Here is a 17,343-nt window from a genome sequence, read left to right as displayed (position 1 = left end):
CACGTCCTGTAGACCTGAAAGATAAACCCTTATTCTTGTATCCAGACATAAACAGCCCAACCGTAAAGGAAAACTAGCAAAAAACAATAAAAACCAACTTAACAACAGAGCTGTATTTAATATAAAGCATATAATAGACAAGGTACATGCAACCTAAAGGTTAGAACAGCTGATGTTAGGAAAGGGTATGAAATAAGCAATAATAAACAACCACCTTCTCATTAAGCAGAGCTGTATTCGATCTATAACATGTGATAGATGTGGTAATGGCAACCCTGACACGGGTAATGTTAGGGAATGGTACGAAATAAGCGAGCAACTTACGACTCGGGAGTGGAGGATGCTTGCCTCTGTTCCACCTCTGCCAATCTGAAGAGAAACCCGCAACGTCAGTGAGCTGGTAATATCTCATACACACACACACTCACAGGTGACTCACTGGGAGACAAGCACCGCCTGGCCATACACACTGACAAACATATATACATATATACAATTACATATTTATCTTTAGAATATCTTATTTGGATATTAGAAATGGTAGAATTTTGAGTGAGTGAGTGAATATGGTTTTACGCCGTTTTTAGCAATATTCCAGCAATATCACGGCGGGGGACACCAGAAATGGGCTTCACACATTGTACCCATGTCGGGAATCGAACCCGGGTCTTCGCCGTGACGAGCGAATGCTTTAACCACTAGGCTACCCGACCGCCCCGGTAGAATTTGAAGGAACCTAGATTTGTTTTAGTTCTTTCATGAAAGATCGATTAATTCAAAATGTTTCGGAATATTTTCAAATCATCTTTTCAGTCATATTTTAAGAACAGGTTGGTATTTTTTTGTTTTTCTGTGAAAGCTTAACAGCTCCTATTCCCTGTTCCTCACAGACTGACGATCAGGCACAATCATGGCAATCCTGGTTTCATTGATTATCAATTCCGGGCAATTTGCAGACAAATTCACCACTTTTCATTTTACATGCAAAATAAAACTACATTCCTCAATGAAAACAGTTAAGTTCACAGTGACCTACCACAAAGCTACCTCCATTAACGTAACCTGGGACAGTGGCCTGTTTCCATCTCGCACTGCAAGAGGAATAAACTCCCCTATTCCCATGTGCTACCTCGCATGCCACAAGAATACTAATCCCATAATATCCTTCCACGACCTGCTCACCTGTTTGCATAGAGCTCCAGCCGAGAGTGCATATCTTGTGAAATACTATGCTGGGGGGAGGGAGAAGGACTGAAATAAACAATCAAATATGTTACCATGGTAACAGCACAATCTCATTGGATAAAAAACCCAGCACGATTCCAAAAAAAGTGAAATTCAATTTTGGCATTGCGCTGCATTATAGGAAAAGGTGTCAATATTGAAAAATCTACTTGGAAATAAAAACATTGCATGAAATTGATTGACATGATTATTAAAAGATGGAAAAAACTGCCTAAAAAGTTAGAGAAATAATATCCAAGGGAGATATAAAGGTTATAGCCTCCACGTTTGTTCATTTGTTGTTTAACGCCACATTCAGCAATATTCCAGCAATATGACGGCAGTCTGTACATTATCCAGTGACTGACATCATGAACATAGATGAATGCAATTGGGATACAATAACATGCACTAAGCAAGTCAAAGGGCCTGACCACCTCATCCTCTTAGTCACCTCTTACAACAAGCATGGGTTGCTGAAGACCCTCATGTTCAACTTAAAAAATATTCTAACTATAAAGTACGACTGTTTTAACATTCTTATCAAAACAACCCTTTCCTCATCTGCAAATTTAAGTTTGTTTATGTCTAACCTGGCCTTTACTTTCACTCAACAAACAAACTGCAAACCAGTAGTAAGACAAGACTGTCAAAGCATCAAACTACGAGACGCCATCATTAAATAAACTTCGACTCCTCATCGCCGCGGAAGTGAAACTTGTCGTCTATCTAATCATGTTGCCCCCATCTCTGTCTTGTAGACTTTAACCATGATGACATAAGCAATGGTTCTTCCTCGGCAAGACAGACAATACAAACACATCACCATGGGACGATTGATTTTAACAGACTAGTGAAATGCAAACACATTTCCACACATAATATTCATAACTATCACACAATCCAAGTCTCCAAGTCCTTCCCTGAGGAAATCTACCACAGAATTACCCCAATTCAAAATATGTCGAATCTCCAAACAGTTACAGGCACCTAGTTACAACATTCAAAGATTGTAGACCAATTTGTCCGATTTTGAATGAAGGATTTCTGAGTAATCAAGTCTTTGTGGACAGATTACAAGATTACTTTAAGACTAGTTTTATCCAATTGTTCCCTGATGGCATTCAAGACAGTCAGATCTTATTCTTCACAGCAAGAATTCCCAATCAGAGAAGAAATCTTAGAGCTTTTTGACAAATAAACTTGTCAGAATGTTGATTATGTAATCACAATTTCCAAATTGTTAATGCCAAAGAACTATTTGTGGGGGATATGAACCATTAGCAGTCTCGATAATTACACAGTGCCACCACTACAGCCAAGCCAAAGGAATTATTTTTAAGAAAAACTGATAAAGGTTCAATATTCCTGCCAATAAAGTTTGAGTCAGGACCACAAATATGTCTTACCTCACCACTGAATATCCAAAAAGCCACTGCATGTAAAATTCAGAAGCATTTTACTGATGGTGAGTAGGGATATTGAATGAAACAAATATGATAGTAACGGTGAAAATTGTGGTTTTATCACTGCGTAGGCCTGTTGATCTGTGTTAATGACAGGATGTGAACAGCTCGCTACAAGACCTATGTGGCCAGGACCTAATTCAGTCTCTGTACACTCATTGCCATTACGGAGAGTATGTTGGGATAGGCTCCAGGCGGTGAAAACATTATTGGACTCTAGGAAGCAGAATGAGTGAGTGAGTTGGGTTTAACGCCACTTTTAACATTATTCCAGTCATATCACAGCGTGTCAGCTTAATGTGGGAGGAAAGCCCGAAGTGATGCCAGTCTCAGACCTTTACCACTTCTGTGTAACCCACGAGCACAGTTATGGTGCTGACAAACCTAGAAACATAATCGGGGCGAACCGGGATTCGAACCCACAATCACAGGTTTCTGGCATACCCAAGGGATGCAACTCTGCACAGCGAATCACAGTGCCTTAGACGACTGGGCCACCCATGGCCCAGGAAGCAGTTTGATAATCCTTCAACATCAACGCCAGAGAATAACCAGTTTGATTATCTGCCGAAACAGATTCCATTGGGTGAAAAAGCTCAAACCACCAGAAATGCTGCTCTTTCAATTTGGAGAAAAAGTAAGAGAAGTGTGAAAATCATAGAAGGAGTTCAAAGAACTGATACCATAAATGTTTTTCTTTCAACATTCCAAGTCCAATAGTAAAGCATTTTAAGACAATTTAATAATTTAGGCACTTCATCATTTGTTAACATGAGCATGTATTTGACAGATGCTGTTTTTTCTTGGATATAGATATTAAGGTGAACTGGTGTTCATCACAATTTAGGACATTTTGTCAAGATGACAAAAGTGAAACAGTTTTAGGTTAATGTTTTTCACACAGTAATGTTTTTTGTTTATGAAAAATATCTGTAATGATAAAAGTTGACCATAGATGTCATAACGAAGAGGCTTGACATAGAGAATCTCACCTGAGTGTCTTTTGATATCAAACATATCAACGAGTGTTGATATATTTGATATTAAAGATATGAGGGTGAGATTTTATTTATCATCAGTTTGTAGACAGTAATGGCTTTTCAAATAACACAATTCTGATACAAAAATGAATTGTGACCAAAGCAAAAAATATATATAAAAAATTGACAAATGAAAACTAGAATGCCATGCTTACCCCTTCAAATTTCCCATGTCAGAGACGTATGCGAGTTCAGCTAGCAATCCAGTGACTTGCTAACAGGTCTGGTACTTTAATGTCTCACACACCATGAACAGTATCTTGCCATCAAATGCAAATAACAAAGTCGACAAAATGAGGCAACCCACGAGTAAGGCAAATACCGGAAGCCTGACAGATTAGGACAGCAATTGGTACAAATCCTTGCTGTCATTCAAAACATCACAAGATAATGGACTGATCGACTGAATTAAGACTTGCCATCTGAAGCATGATGCAACCATGTCCATCTTGGCGGCTATAGAGTGAAGCACGAGAACCACACCACCAAGCCCTGCCCCAATCACTTGTCTGGCCCAATGTGTTATTACATGTGCCTTGGACAAGGCCAGTCGATACACCCGACAGCTGATTACGAAAACACCAGGAGGCTGCAGAATGTAACACTGTCTGATATTTCCTCGGCTCTATCACAGATGTCAGCCGCCCTTGTTCCAATATCAACACACTGGACAACTGACCGATTCCAACATTCCAGATATTGTCATGGCTGGTCACAGCTACTGGACGCAGTTAGGTAATATCAACAAGCGGACTGCGAATCTGCAGAAAGCCATCACTTCAACAGCAGGCTGTGCACCGACAGGCCCGGTCGGAAAAACCCTGTCCAACCTCGTTCAATCAATACCCAAATGAAGTTAAAGTAGCTGTGCTGCGCAGTCGTTATGCTAAGCCAATCAAGGAATCGCAATCTTCAGATGGCCCACATACAATATGAAATCCCAATTGCTGACAAAATAAAATTGGAGCTTATGTAAAAAGATCTGGTCTGTCAAGCACTCCTGAAATGGTTCATGTAAGATGAAAATTGTTTTCTGAAGGGGGTCTTCTGGAGAATATCGACATTCCAAGTCTGATAGAAATAGTTTCCCTGATCGATAGGCTTTTTTGTTCAATCTAATTTTTACACCAGTATCATGTGACTCTAATGTTTTCTTCTGTTTATTTTTCAAGTTTCAGACATGTAAAACCACTTTATGATTTGCCATTTGAATTGATAAATTTCAGAGCTTAAAATCTGGAAGACGAATAGACACTGAAACCCTCCCTCACTTCCTCATTCATAGCAAGTCATGTATGAAATATAAAAAATGACCCACTAACTGTTCAGTCGAAGAGTTTTTATATTGTGTGCACATGCATGTGCATGTGTGTGCATGCACTTCTGTAATAAGCCGAGAAAGTTGTCACAAGCTTTCTCCAGCTAGTTTAGTTCACACTGACAATGTCACCTGCCCTATGCAAACCAGCACAATTTACTTCCTTTGTTATTTGCGAATTTAACAATTTTTTAAAATGTTTATTTATGATATTTTCAGGGAGTAATGACTTGATAGCTGAGAAGATTTATTTCAAGAACCTTCCTTTACAAAACTCTGCATGGAGCCACGGATTATGCCCTTGATGACTTGTGCATCACAGATCAATAATATAATGCCTTGGTTAAAAACTCATACACGCATAATATGCTATTACATGCTAAAGGATCCCAGGTATTGTTTCTAAAGCGGGATAACTTCACATAATAACTTTATACATAAACTCCCTAATAATCACTTATTACAAAGACAGGGTGGTAATACAAATCTTCCCGAGGCAAGGCAGTTAGCTGACTATATAAGTCCAGATTCCACCCTTGCAGAACTAGGCTGGAATTCCTGGGTTCGATTGTAGCGCCACCTGTGGCCATTACGAGTTATGTTCCTTCTATGCCTCTCCTATTGACCAGTCAGATTCCAATTCTCGTATCACTTGCATTTGCTTCAAACAAAATGGCGGCGCCCAGTCAAGATGATCTGATCGATAATCAAGATCTATATTGTGAGAAAACGAGTCTTACATCGCAAAGTGCATCAAATCACGTCAGCACCTTCATTAAAAACATGAAAAGATTTAGAAAATATCTGTTGACAATGAGTTGGGCTGCAATTGATCTGCATGACAGTTTACGTACCGGATTTCAATTTCGTTGCAAGATTTTGATTGGACTATGCATAGACTCGATAGTGCAGCCAAAATATAACTCCATAATACCAGCCTTAAGTTCAGCAAGGGTGGAAACTGGACTGTTATAGTCAGATAACTCCCTTGCTTCGGGAAGATGGGTAATACAAGGCAATGCAAAACAGCTATATTAAAGGTGTTAGGTCTTTTTAATAGGTTGATTCATCATGCATGGTGGTAGTTTTGGATGATTTTTGTTTGTTTGTTGTTTAACACCGCACTCAGCAATATTTCAGCTATATGACAGCGGTCTGTAAATAATCGAGTCTGGACAAGACAATCCTGTGATTGACATCATGAGCATCGATCCACGCAATTGGGATACGATGACAAGCTCCAACAAAGTCGGCGAGCCTGACCACCCGATCCCATTAGTTGCCTCTTATGACAAGCATAGTCACCTCTCACAGCAAGCATGGGTTGCTGAAGACCAGTATTCTAACCCGGATCTTCACGGGTCAGTTTTGCATGTACGGGAGGACAAGGATATTCCTGTGAACTAAACACCCTTCTTGTTTAATCAATATAAAAAAATCACTTTTTAAGCCGAAATAAACTACATTTCCACAGAAACACGACAGCACTAACAAGCTGCAGCCTCTCTGCAGACCATTCCTCATTAAATATTGATAGTTTACACGCATTCCACAAGGATAATCTATTAACCATCAAAAACAGACATATTTCACGTATGACATATACACTTTCGCTCTAGTGGATAGAGCTTCCCTGCTTCGATGTGAATATTTATATAACGTCTCCTGTGGGCACGTGGTCCATCACTACCATCAGAAACAGGTCAATACAATAACATAGGAAGTAATCCAAGTTGAAAAGCTCGGCCAAGCATCAATTTGTTAAAAGCGAGAGCAGAAAATACACAATAAAGCTGTTTGATGTGCCATATCAACCTGTCAAGCAGATAATGTGCGCGTCAGAAAGTCGTCAATGACATGCTATTAGACAACCTCTTGGAACAAAACTTTCAAAGTGGTAGGAATAGCGAGCCCTTGTGTCAAATGTTGACAGTGAGTGCAATGGGTAGGACTTACAGTGGGATCATCCCTTCGAACTATCACTTGAGGTCTTGTACTGTTATGGTTGCTCTGATCTGGCATATTAATATCGGGAGTTTGCAAAGGTGAAGGTGATTGTTTGGCTACTTCACAGACAGTGACATTTTGTCATCCTGTTGCCATGGAAACTTGAAACATTCATCCTACCTTAGTACCGAGCTGTTAGGTGTAATGAATATTTTGGACTCATTGTCTAAGGAGTGAGTGAGTTGGGTTTAACACCGCTTTTAACAGTATTCCAGTTATATCGCAGCTTAATGTGGGAGGAAAGCCCGAAGTGATGCAGGTCTCAGACGTTTACCACTTCGATGAAACCCACGAGCACGGGTATGGTGCTGACCACACAATCATAGGTTTCTGGCATGCCCAAGGGACGCAACTCTGCACAGTGAATGGCGACACCTTAGACACCTGGGCCACCCGTGGCCCCCTCATTGCCTAAAGGTATACATAAGTACATATGAGTTTTGTTGTTTACATATTGACCACATGCTGTCAAAAGTCGACCAAGACATATTATTTTTTTTGCATGTTCTTTCATGATGGATTTTGAAATTAGACAAACTAAAACACAATTATTACAAATATATGTTCAACTCATGGAAATAAAAAAGCGAACATGCTGAAACATGGCAAAGAAATATTTCTTGATGCAGTCAATGCAGCTGCTTCATATCAACAAAAACTAAGATTGCTTTATAATATTTGTTTCTTGTTTAATGTCATATTCAGCAATATAATAATATTTGAGCTATATGCCTGCAGCCTGTAAATGATGAAGTCTTTACCATACAAACCACTGATTGATATTATCAGCAACCTCAAGACATGATACACAATCCCCACACATTTCTCAGAAACATAGGTCCATGGTGATCCACACATTGCTCAGAAACATAGGGCCAAGGTGCCCCACACATTGCTCAGAAACATAGGGCCATGGTGACCCACACATTGCTCAGAAACATAGGGCCATGGTGACCCACACACTGCTCAGAAACATAGGGCCAAGGTGACCCACACACTGCTCAGAAACATAGGGCCATGGTGACCCACACATTGCTCAGAAACATAGGGCCAAGGTGACCCACACATTGCTCAGAAACATAGGGCCAAGGTGACCCACACATTGCTCAGAAACATAGGGCCATGGTGACCCACACATTGCTCAGAAACATAGGGCCATGGTGACCCACACGGCCAAGGTGACCCACACACTGCTCAGAAACATAGGGCGATGGTGACCCACACGGCCAAGGTGACCCACACATTGCTCAGAAACATAGGGCCAAGGTGACCCACACATTACTCAGAAACATAGGGCCATGGTGACCCACACATTGCTCAGAAACATAGGGCCATGGTGACCCACACATTGCTCAGAAACATAGGGACAAGGTGACCCACACATTGCTCAGAAACATAGGGCCATGGTGACCCACACATTGCTCAGAAACATAGGGCCATGATGACCCACACATTGCTCAGAAACATAGGGCCATGGTGACCCACACATTGCTCAGAAACATAGGGCCATGGTGACCCACACATTGCTCAGAAACATAGGGACAAGGTGCCCCACACACTGCTCAGAAACATAGGGACAAGGTGCCCCACACATTGCTCAGAAACAAAGGGGCAAGGTGACCCACACATTGCTCAGAAACATAGGGCCATGATGACCCACACATTGCTCAGAAACATAGGGCCAAGGTGACCCACACATTGCTCAGAAACATAGGGCCATGGTGATCCACACATTGCTCAGAAACATAGGGACAAGGTGCCCCACACACTGCTCAGAAACATAGGGCCAAGGTGACCCACACATTGCTCAGAAACATAGGGCCATGGTGACCCACACATTGCTCAGAAACATAGGGCCAAGGTGACCAACACATTGTTCAGAAACATATTGCCAAGGTGACCAAAATTTGGCTCAGAAACATAGGGCCATGGTGACCCACACATTGCTCAGAAACATAGGGCCATGGTGACCCACACATTGCTCAGAAACATAGGGCCATGGTGACCCACACATTGCTCAGAAACATAGGGCCATGGTGACCCACACATTGCTCAGAAACATAGGGCCAAGGTGACCCACACATTGCTCAGAAACATATTGCCAAGGTGACCAAAATTTGGCTCAGAAACATAGGGCCATGGTGACCCACACATTGCTCAGAAACATAGGGCCAAAGTGACCCACACATTGCTCAGAAACATAGTGCCATGGTGACCCACACATTGTTCAGAAACATATTGCCAAGGTGACCAAAATTTGGCTCAGAAACATAGGGCCATGGTGACCCACACATTGCTCAGAAACATAGGGCCATGGTGACCCACCCACAGCTCAGAAACATAGGGCCAAGGTGACCAACACATTGTTTAGAAACATATTGCCAAGGTGACCAAAATTTGGCTCAGAAACATAGGGCCATGGTGACCCACACATTGCTCAGAAACATAGGGCCAAGGTGACCCACACATTGCTCAGAAACATAGTGCCATGGTGACCCACACATTGTTCAGAAACATATTGCCAAGGTGACCAAAATTTGGCTCAGAAACATAGGGCCATGGTGACCCACACATTGCTCAGAAACATAGGGACAAGGTGACCCACACACTGCTCAGAAACATAGTGCCATGGTGACCCACACACTGCTCAGAAACATAGGGCCATGGTGACCCACACACTGCTCAGAAACATAGGGACAAGGTGACCCACACATTGCTCAGAAACATAGGGCCATGGTGACCCACACATTGCTCAGAAACATAGGGCCAAGGTGACCCACACATTGCTCAGAAACATAGGGCCATGGTGACCCATACATTGCTCAGAAACATAGGGCCATGGTGACCCACACATTGCTCAGAAACATAGGGCCATGGTGACCCACACATTGCTCAGAAACATAGGGACAAGGTGCCCCACACATTGCTCAGAAACATAGGGCCAAGGTGCCCCACACACTGCTCAGAAACATAGTGCCATGGTGACCCACACACTGCTCAGAAACATAGGGCCAAGGTGACCCACACACTGCTCAGAAACATAGGGCCAAGGTGACCAACACATTGTTCAGAAACATATTGCCAAGGTGACCAAAATTTGGCTCAGAAACATAGGGCCATGGTGACCCACACATTGCTCAGAAACATAGGGCCATGGTGACCCACACATTGCTCAGAAACATAGGGCCAAGGTGACCAACACATTGTTCAGAAACATATTGCCAAGGTGACCAAAATTTGGCTCAGAAACATAGGGCCATGGTGACCAACACACTGCTCAGAAACATAGGGCCATGGTGACCCACACATTGCTCAGAAACATAGGGCCATGGTGACCCACACATTGTTCAGAAACATATTGCCAAGGTGACCAAAATTTGGCTCAGAAACATAGGGCCATGGTGACCCACACATTGCTCAGAAACATAGGGCCATGGTGACCCACACATTGCTCAGAAACATAGGGCCAAGGTGACCCACACATTGCTCAGAAACATATTGCCAAGGTGACCAAAATTTTGCTCAGAAACATAGGGCCAAGGTGACCAAAATTTTGCTCAGAGGTTAATTATTTGTATAATGACCCAGGCCCCCTAGCAAGCTAAAGCACTCTACTAACTGCTGTATGTAGCACACATACAACATGTACTGTGCCAGAAAAGTGAAAATTCAAAGAGTCCAAATACCAGTACCAGTACCAAGGTAAAATGGCTGAGTATTGGAGTGACAATCAATAACCACACCTGTCTGTGATGTAACACAGTCAGTGGGTGGAAGTCCACATACCATGATACAATCTAGCCATATCACTGCAGGGGATAACAACACCTAGTTTTATAACCTGTGTTGGGAATCAAACCCAGGTCTTTGTAGCGATGAGTAAACTCATTAACCACTAGGCTACCCCTACGCTTCCCTACGTAACACAGTCAACAGCCATCCTCTGCTGTGATGTGTCGGCTTCCAAATCAGGTCTGATCTGATCTGTGAGCAACGATAATCACTCTCTGCCTGCTAGTATTTGGCAATGATCGTCTGTCACTCCACAACACAAAAGTTGTCTTGCAAGCAGCCCACAGTGGGGAAATTACTACTGAATCACAAAGCTACGTTTTATCAGAATGTTTAAAATCAATTAAATGGAACATGATAGGTTGCATCAGAGACCACACACAGACCACTGAATAGTCTCACGTTATACCCATACAATCTAATTGTCTGCCATTTGTCGGAATGAAATGTATCCAAAAGATTGAATTTTCCTTTAATACAATCACATTAACTAGGAACTATTTCTGTCCCATGACTTAAATATTCAACAGAAAATATTAACTGTACAAAAAAATTAAAATGTCTATAGTTTAATGAATAAATTGTTCTGTGCAGGGATAATCTGTTCTATGCTGAATCTTGGATTTGAACATTGTGATGATATGATCTGGCATGCTCAAGGGACATAACTCTGCAGTCCCTTTGTGCTATGGAAACAACAGCTATTCAGGCTTAATGCAAAGTTTCAACTGATGTTTGATTGGCAGCTGTTGGATTTATGCTCTTGGCAATAACTTTCCTTTGAGATATAAGCTGCCCTGGTGTCCCTGTTGTTTTGGGTTTAATGTGTACGTAGCGTGATTATCCACACGGGTAGGACAATACAACAATGTTTGCAATCACTCGCAGGATTGATATCAGCTAGTGGGCAATAAATCACCTGTTAATTTCCATCGTGCTTAACGCAAACACAAATCGATCGGTCTCAACAATACTGTAATGATTATCCTAATACTGCAAACTTCAAAACTATCAACTATCAAAAGGAATGACTACAAAGACCAAGCATTGTCACAAAGCCTAGTCCATCTCCATGTTGACGAATACTACAATATGGAAGCATTAGTGTGTTATGGATGATTGTAGGGTGGGGGAGACAATGCTGGTCTAATTGGGTTTGCAGGTTTATTTTCAAATATCAACTGAAACTATCAATTATATTCAGGAAATGATATCAGCATTATACTTGAATCAACACACAAAAAATGAAAAATGCATCATTGGAAAAAACAACTGATGAAGTTGATTATTTAAAATTAGTGTATGACTTCATTCATTTGAAAATGTTTGAGGAAAGCATCAAAACTGTATTTTTTTACAAACCATCCACTGTGTCAAACAAGTGCATATCTACAATGTTTTTAAATAGTATGATCTAAATAAATATTTGTCACAAATTTGTTTGAAGAAATACAAATTGTATGAATGGTATAAATTGTAAATTGGTGACTTTCTGAAATAGATGTGATGCATCTGAAATTGATTTGTTTTAATGTCATGGTTAGTTAAAGATTTGTGAACAGGTTTGATATTGTTTTGCTTTCCTTTACATTTGATTCGCGAAAACCAACATGAAGACAAAACAACCTGAATCAGCCTTTCAGATAGAATCTTTTATCAGGATATCAGAATGTTTGAAACGATAGCCTTAATTCCAGCTGAATATCCATGTGAAATAGATTCCGATATTTACGAGGCTGAATCTGGCAGCGATCAATAAGTGAACACAATGTACAGGTACAATTCATGACTAACAAACTAACTGGCATAACTTAATAATGCTAACAACACAGTTCCATGATGCAGAGTCTGATGGGAGCTGCTGTGCATGTAAAAATACCCATACACTTCAAACAATTATTTCGTTATCAATTAATGTGATTTGCAAAGCTACCCTGGGACATAAATGATGAAATAAATGAATCAGATTACTTTATAACTGGATAATACCATAAAACCATTTAGCTGTGATTAACAAAGCACTTCTGATAATGGCATACCCCAGTTGCATTTACTCAATACACACAAAAGTTAGTTTAGTTGAATCAATGGTAGCTAAATGAAGTTATGGTTAAAATGCAAATCATTGTATGAAATATTTTGTAAGATCATTTAATCATACAAATAATACACGGAAATGTAAAATATGTTGATGCTATCAAATTCCAATCATTCAACAAGACTATTTCCATTATATAATTCATACTGTAAAAGTATTCACATATCTAGAAATACTAGTCACATATAAACTATACATACATATCATAATATATAATCTCCATGTTGACTTCAGTGTCCTCCAACACACATATCCAAGTAAACAGTCCGAGAATGAAGTGACCTTCACTTGAATTCAAAACCAGTTATCTTGCACGGATGGCAGCGTGCATCGAATCATTCCTGCGTTGAGTTGTACGTTGTGGCTGACATAGCTGGATAGTCAACACGTCGCTCTCACCAACCTGGTTAGAGTGAACTCAGCATGTGTGGCTAGTGCTCATGTCAAATATACACCCACAAAAGGGAATTGGCAGGGCTTTCATGGAGGCTGATAGACTCAGTCGACAACCTCATGAGCTTTGAATGTTACAAAATTGTGGTTTATATTCCTGATTATATATCCATAAGCATTCTGAACTAAAAAATAAATAACCACTATTGTCTTTCCGCATGTTGGCTTCACTGGGGTGATTTTCAGTAGCAAACATGAACAAAAATCTTAACATTTAAATTTGTTGTCTATATAACATTAAAAATTGCTGCTATTGTCTTTCTATGTTCAAGGCTTCCAGAATATATTTTAAGTCCCCAGAAGCTCTAAAAAGATTAAATGACAAATCCCTCCAGGCAACAAAAACAATGACGATATTTATATGTGAATTTTATATGCCCCTTCAAAAGTCTAATAAACACGTTGTTGTCAACTCTTCCCATTCTCCTTGACTTATCGGGGAAACAACAGAGAGCTCCATCACTCCGGCGCCATCTCAGAGAGGCAGACTTACCACTTTGGTGAGACCCAGAGTATGTCTATATATATGGGATCTTTAAGTGGCATCTTAGAAGCCGTAGTATCAATGAAGATAGAGCTGTCTACAGGGTTTTACTTCTTTATTCGGTACAGATGCTAGTACCCTTATCAAGTACTTGTTGATTAAGGTACTTAAGACATCTGTACCGGAACATCTCTTTGAAACCGTTTGTTTGATTGGCATTCTAGCAGTTGGTGAGTAAGTAAGTAAAACCTACTTTATGGATAACAACTTCTGGTTTATTGCTATTCGCACTGATAGTCTCATCGAAAGTATTTAAAAGTTTCAATCCACAAGTCAACTGTATGTTAATGTGCAGGATGCTGACACACCTTGGACCATCAGGACATGTTCAAGTAAATTAATGAACACACAATTCCAGATGGGTTTCCTTTTATTACCAGACTGATCTAATTATGTTTTTTTCCTGCCCCTAGAGTGATCATGTGCATTGGGGTGTTTTAAGCAAATGAAAGTAATGGCTCCCAGCTATCAGTTGTCCCTACACACTCCAATTAAGGAATGTGACTGTTTTTTAAAAAAAAAACGCTTAAATTTTGCCAGGTGTCTGGGGGACTATTTATGTGTGTATTGTAATAGTATCAATCACAGAAATTACCCTTGATGCAACGGAATCTGCGGAATTCCGCAGAACCGCAGAAAATTTCATCCCTGCCTGTTACCTGGAAACTCAGCATTCAAAGCACACATCTTTCTTTTGACAAAAATAATTCTGGTGATGTCACGCTATTGTTCGAACCGAGTATTATTTGCCATGAACAATTTCTGCCACACAGATTAAACACCCAGTCGACACGAACTATTCCACTGTCATCATACATCCGCGAGGGACCTGTACATGCAATCACCTGTTTCATGCCGACACAGGTGTAGCTGGTTGTTTGAAGTTGGCGTTAAACTATTCATGATAACAATACACTCGGGCACTCCATGACCTTGGGTAATATTTTTAAGAAATCCATGATTTTTAATCCTCGGCACAACATAATACATACTTTTTTAATTTTTGACACTTTTTAATAACATCATTTGCACCTAATTTTTTTTTTTACTTTATGAAATTTAAATCTAGAAAACCTAACTTGAAAATGCTTCCAACAAGATAATAAAGATGAACGTCGCCTGTTATCTGTCACCTATCATTGAAAGACATCATGATAAGCAGTGGTTAGGAAACCTCATCTATTTCAAAGCACCAATTTAACTGGCATGTGTCAGAAACGTCCGTCAACTGTAATGAGCATCCCGATAATAGGTGAACAAATTTATCTGTGAAATAGGTTTAATATCCTAGTTTATCAAGTTTAATAGCAACCGTGTGAGGAACTTTATGATAAACAACAATACAAAAATTGTTTCCCTGTTTCGTGCCAGAGTATTTGTGGTATCTCACTGCTGAAATAGATTTTATCTGTCAAATTACATCCTAAGATAGGAAATCTATTGGAAAATCAATATCTTAACCAAAAAAAATGCCTTATATTTTCTGCTGAATAAGGATGCTATATTGGTGACAACTACCTCAAGGAATATGTTTTTAAATAATAATTTCAATCGCATTTATAACCCTTAATTCTGACAAAAAAGTTACTTTGAATTTGAAGAAGATGAATTCTGGAAGTTGAAATAACTTTGTAAATTATTATTGTTGAATTTTACAGAGATAACAAAATTAAATCAAAGTCGACTTTATCTCAGTCCTGGAATTCTGGGAATGAAGTCTTGAATGGCATGACATAAATTTCCGACAATCTATCAAAGTTTGTCACATGATGTGAATGTGACCATTTGTAATTCAATTACATGTGTATTTCCAAAAAACAAACTAATTCCATGTGAATATGGCTCAACAACAGATTCACTTAGGAGAAATGTGTCTGTGTCCAAGATGCAATTACAATTCTCCATCACTCAACTGTCACTTAAAGTACACACGAACCTCCAAACATGGTTAGGTGAGACTGGCAGATGATCCGTAGAGATATATTCCGCTTCCATAAATATAGCTAATTTGTTGTTTGAAAAGAATGAGGCAAGTTACAGAGGAATATAATCTATTTACGTATATTGAAAATGAGCCTTTAAAACAACTAGGTCATTGGGATGCCACTTCGCTTTGCAGGGGCTTCTTGAATGACAGTAATGGAACTTGTCAACATTTCACAAAGTTTCAAAGAGGACTTATGCAGCAAGGCTAAAAAAGATTCTCAACTGACAAAAATACTTCAAATGAAATTTGACACTGTAACCAGGATCTAAATTCTCTAATTACATTGCCAGCACAGAAAAGCATCTTATGATATTAGCGTGCTAACCGACATGTCACGACCTTTGTGTATTAGGTTTCCTGGTTATAGGTGAGGTGAAATTGGGTTTAACGTCGCGTCCAAGATTATTGCACTTATATAGTGACTTGCATGTACGTGTGTGATTGTGTGGCTGCTTGTACTAGTCCGGACTGATGCCGATTTATAGTGCTAGCTCATTGAGATACCATGCCGCAGTTTAACATGAATACCGGCCACTCAGACACAGTATACTGACTCCGAGCTGACCAGTCCTTGTTTTAGCCCCTTAATGCTGAGCGCCAGACAGGGTAACAACAAGTACCATCTTTTAACGTTTTTTGGTATGACGCAGTCGGGGATCAAACCCCGGACCTTCCGCTCTCCAGGCGGACGCTCTACCACTAGACCATGGAGGCGGTCTTTCCTGGTTATAATTCAATCCTTCATTTTGGGGAAATGTCATTGAATAATACCCAACTCTAAAGGGGAGACTGAAGATGTTTTGACTAGTTTCCAATATGTTTATCTGATAAGGGTAATTCTGCAATACATGTAACAGCATGACATGTATGGAGGTACAAAGTCAATGAAACCTTTCTCAAACAATATCAACTGAACTGCTTCATTTTTCATAACAATGACAATATAAAAATAATGACCCAAAAGTTTTTGTTTTGAAAGATGAATCTGTTAAGAAATGGATCACCATGCAAGTTGTTTGAGGTCTGTGTTTCAGGTGAGGTGAAATGGGGTTTAACTTCGCTCTCATGGGATTACTGCACTTGTATAGCGACGTGTGTGCGTGTGCGTGCGTGCATGCGTGCATGTGTGCACACTTGTACAAGTCCGGACATATGATGGTTACATTGTGCTAGCCCACTAGGATACCATACCACAGTTCAACATGGATACCCTTATCAGACTTTGAGCTGACAAGTCCTTAAATTTTTGTTTTATCCCTTTAATGCCGAGAGCCAGACAAGGAAACAACAAGTACCATCTTTTAACGTCTTTAGGGATGAGCCAATTGCATATGATCAGACTTGTCATCCGTGCTAATTCAATCCATACATGGTTCTCAGCTCTACAATTCTACTACCTCTAGATGTATCAAGT

The 17,343-nt window shown here is 40.1% G+C and overlaps 1 protein-coding gene across 8 annotated transcripts in view; it reads right to left on the bottom strand.

The window, feature by feature from the left end:
• Positions 1 to 17,343, bottom strand: part of LOC124111021 (dystrophin-like) — a 480,101-nt gene that overhangs the window by 10,254 nt on the left and 452,504 nt on the right. For all 8 annotated transcript variants that reach the window (XM_048383638.1, XM_048383637.1, XM_046470561.2 and 5 more), the window contains 2 exons: positions 1,183 to 1,251; positions 325 to 369 (listed from right to left, as the gene is read on the bottom strand). In XM_048383638.1, the coding sequence (XP_048239595.1) occupies positions 325 to 369; positions 1,183 to 1,251 (114 nt within the window). The remainder of the gene's footprint in view (positions 1 to 324; positions 370 to 1,182; positions 1,252 to 17,343) is intronic.

Source organism: Haliotis rufescens, unplaced genomic scaffold, assembly GCF_023055435.1.
Source record: "Haliotis rufescens isolate VD_foot unplaced genomic scaffold, xgHalRufe1.0.p SCAF_5, whole genome shotgun sequence".
Classification (NCBI taxonomy): Eukaryota; Metazoa; Mollusca; class Gastropoda; order Lepetellida; family Haliotidae; genus Haliotis; species Haliotis rufescens.
This window is presented reverse-complemented; position numbering and strand designations above follow the sequence as displayed.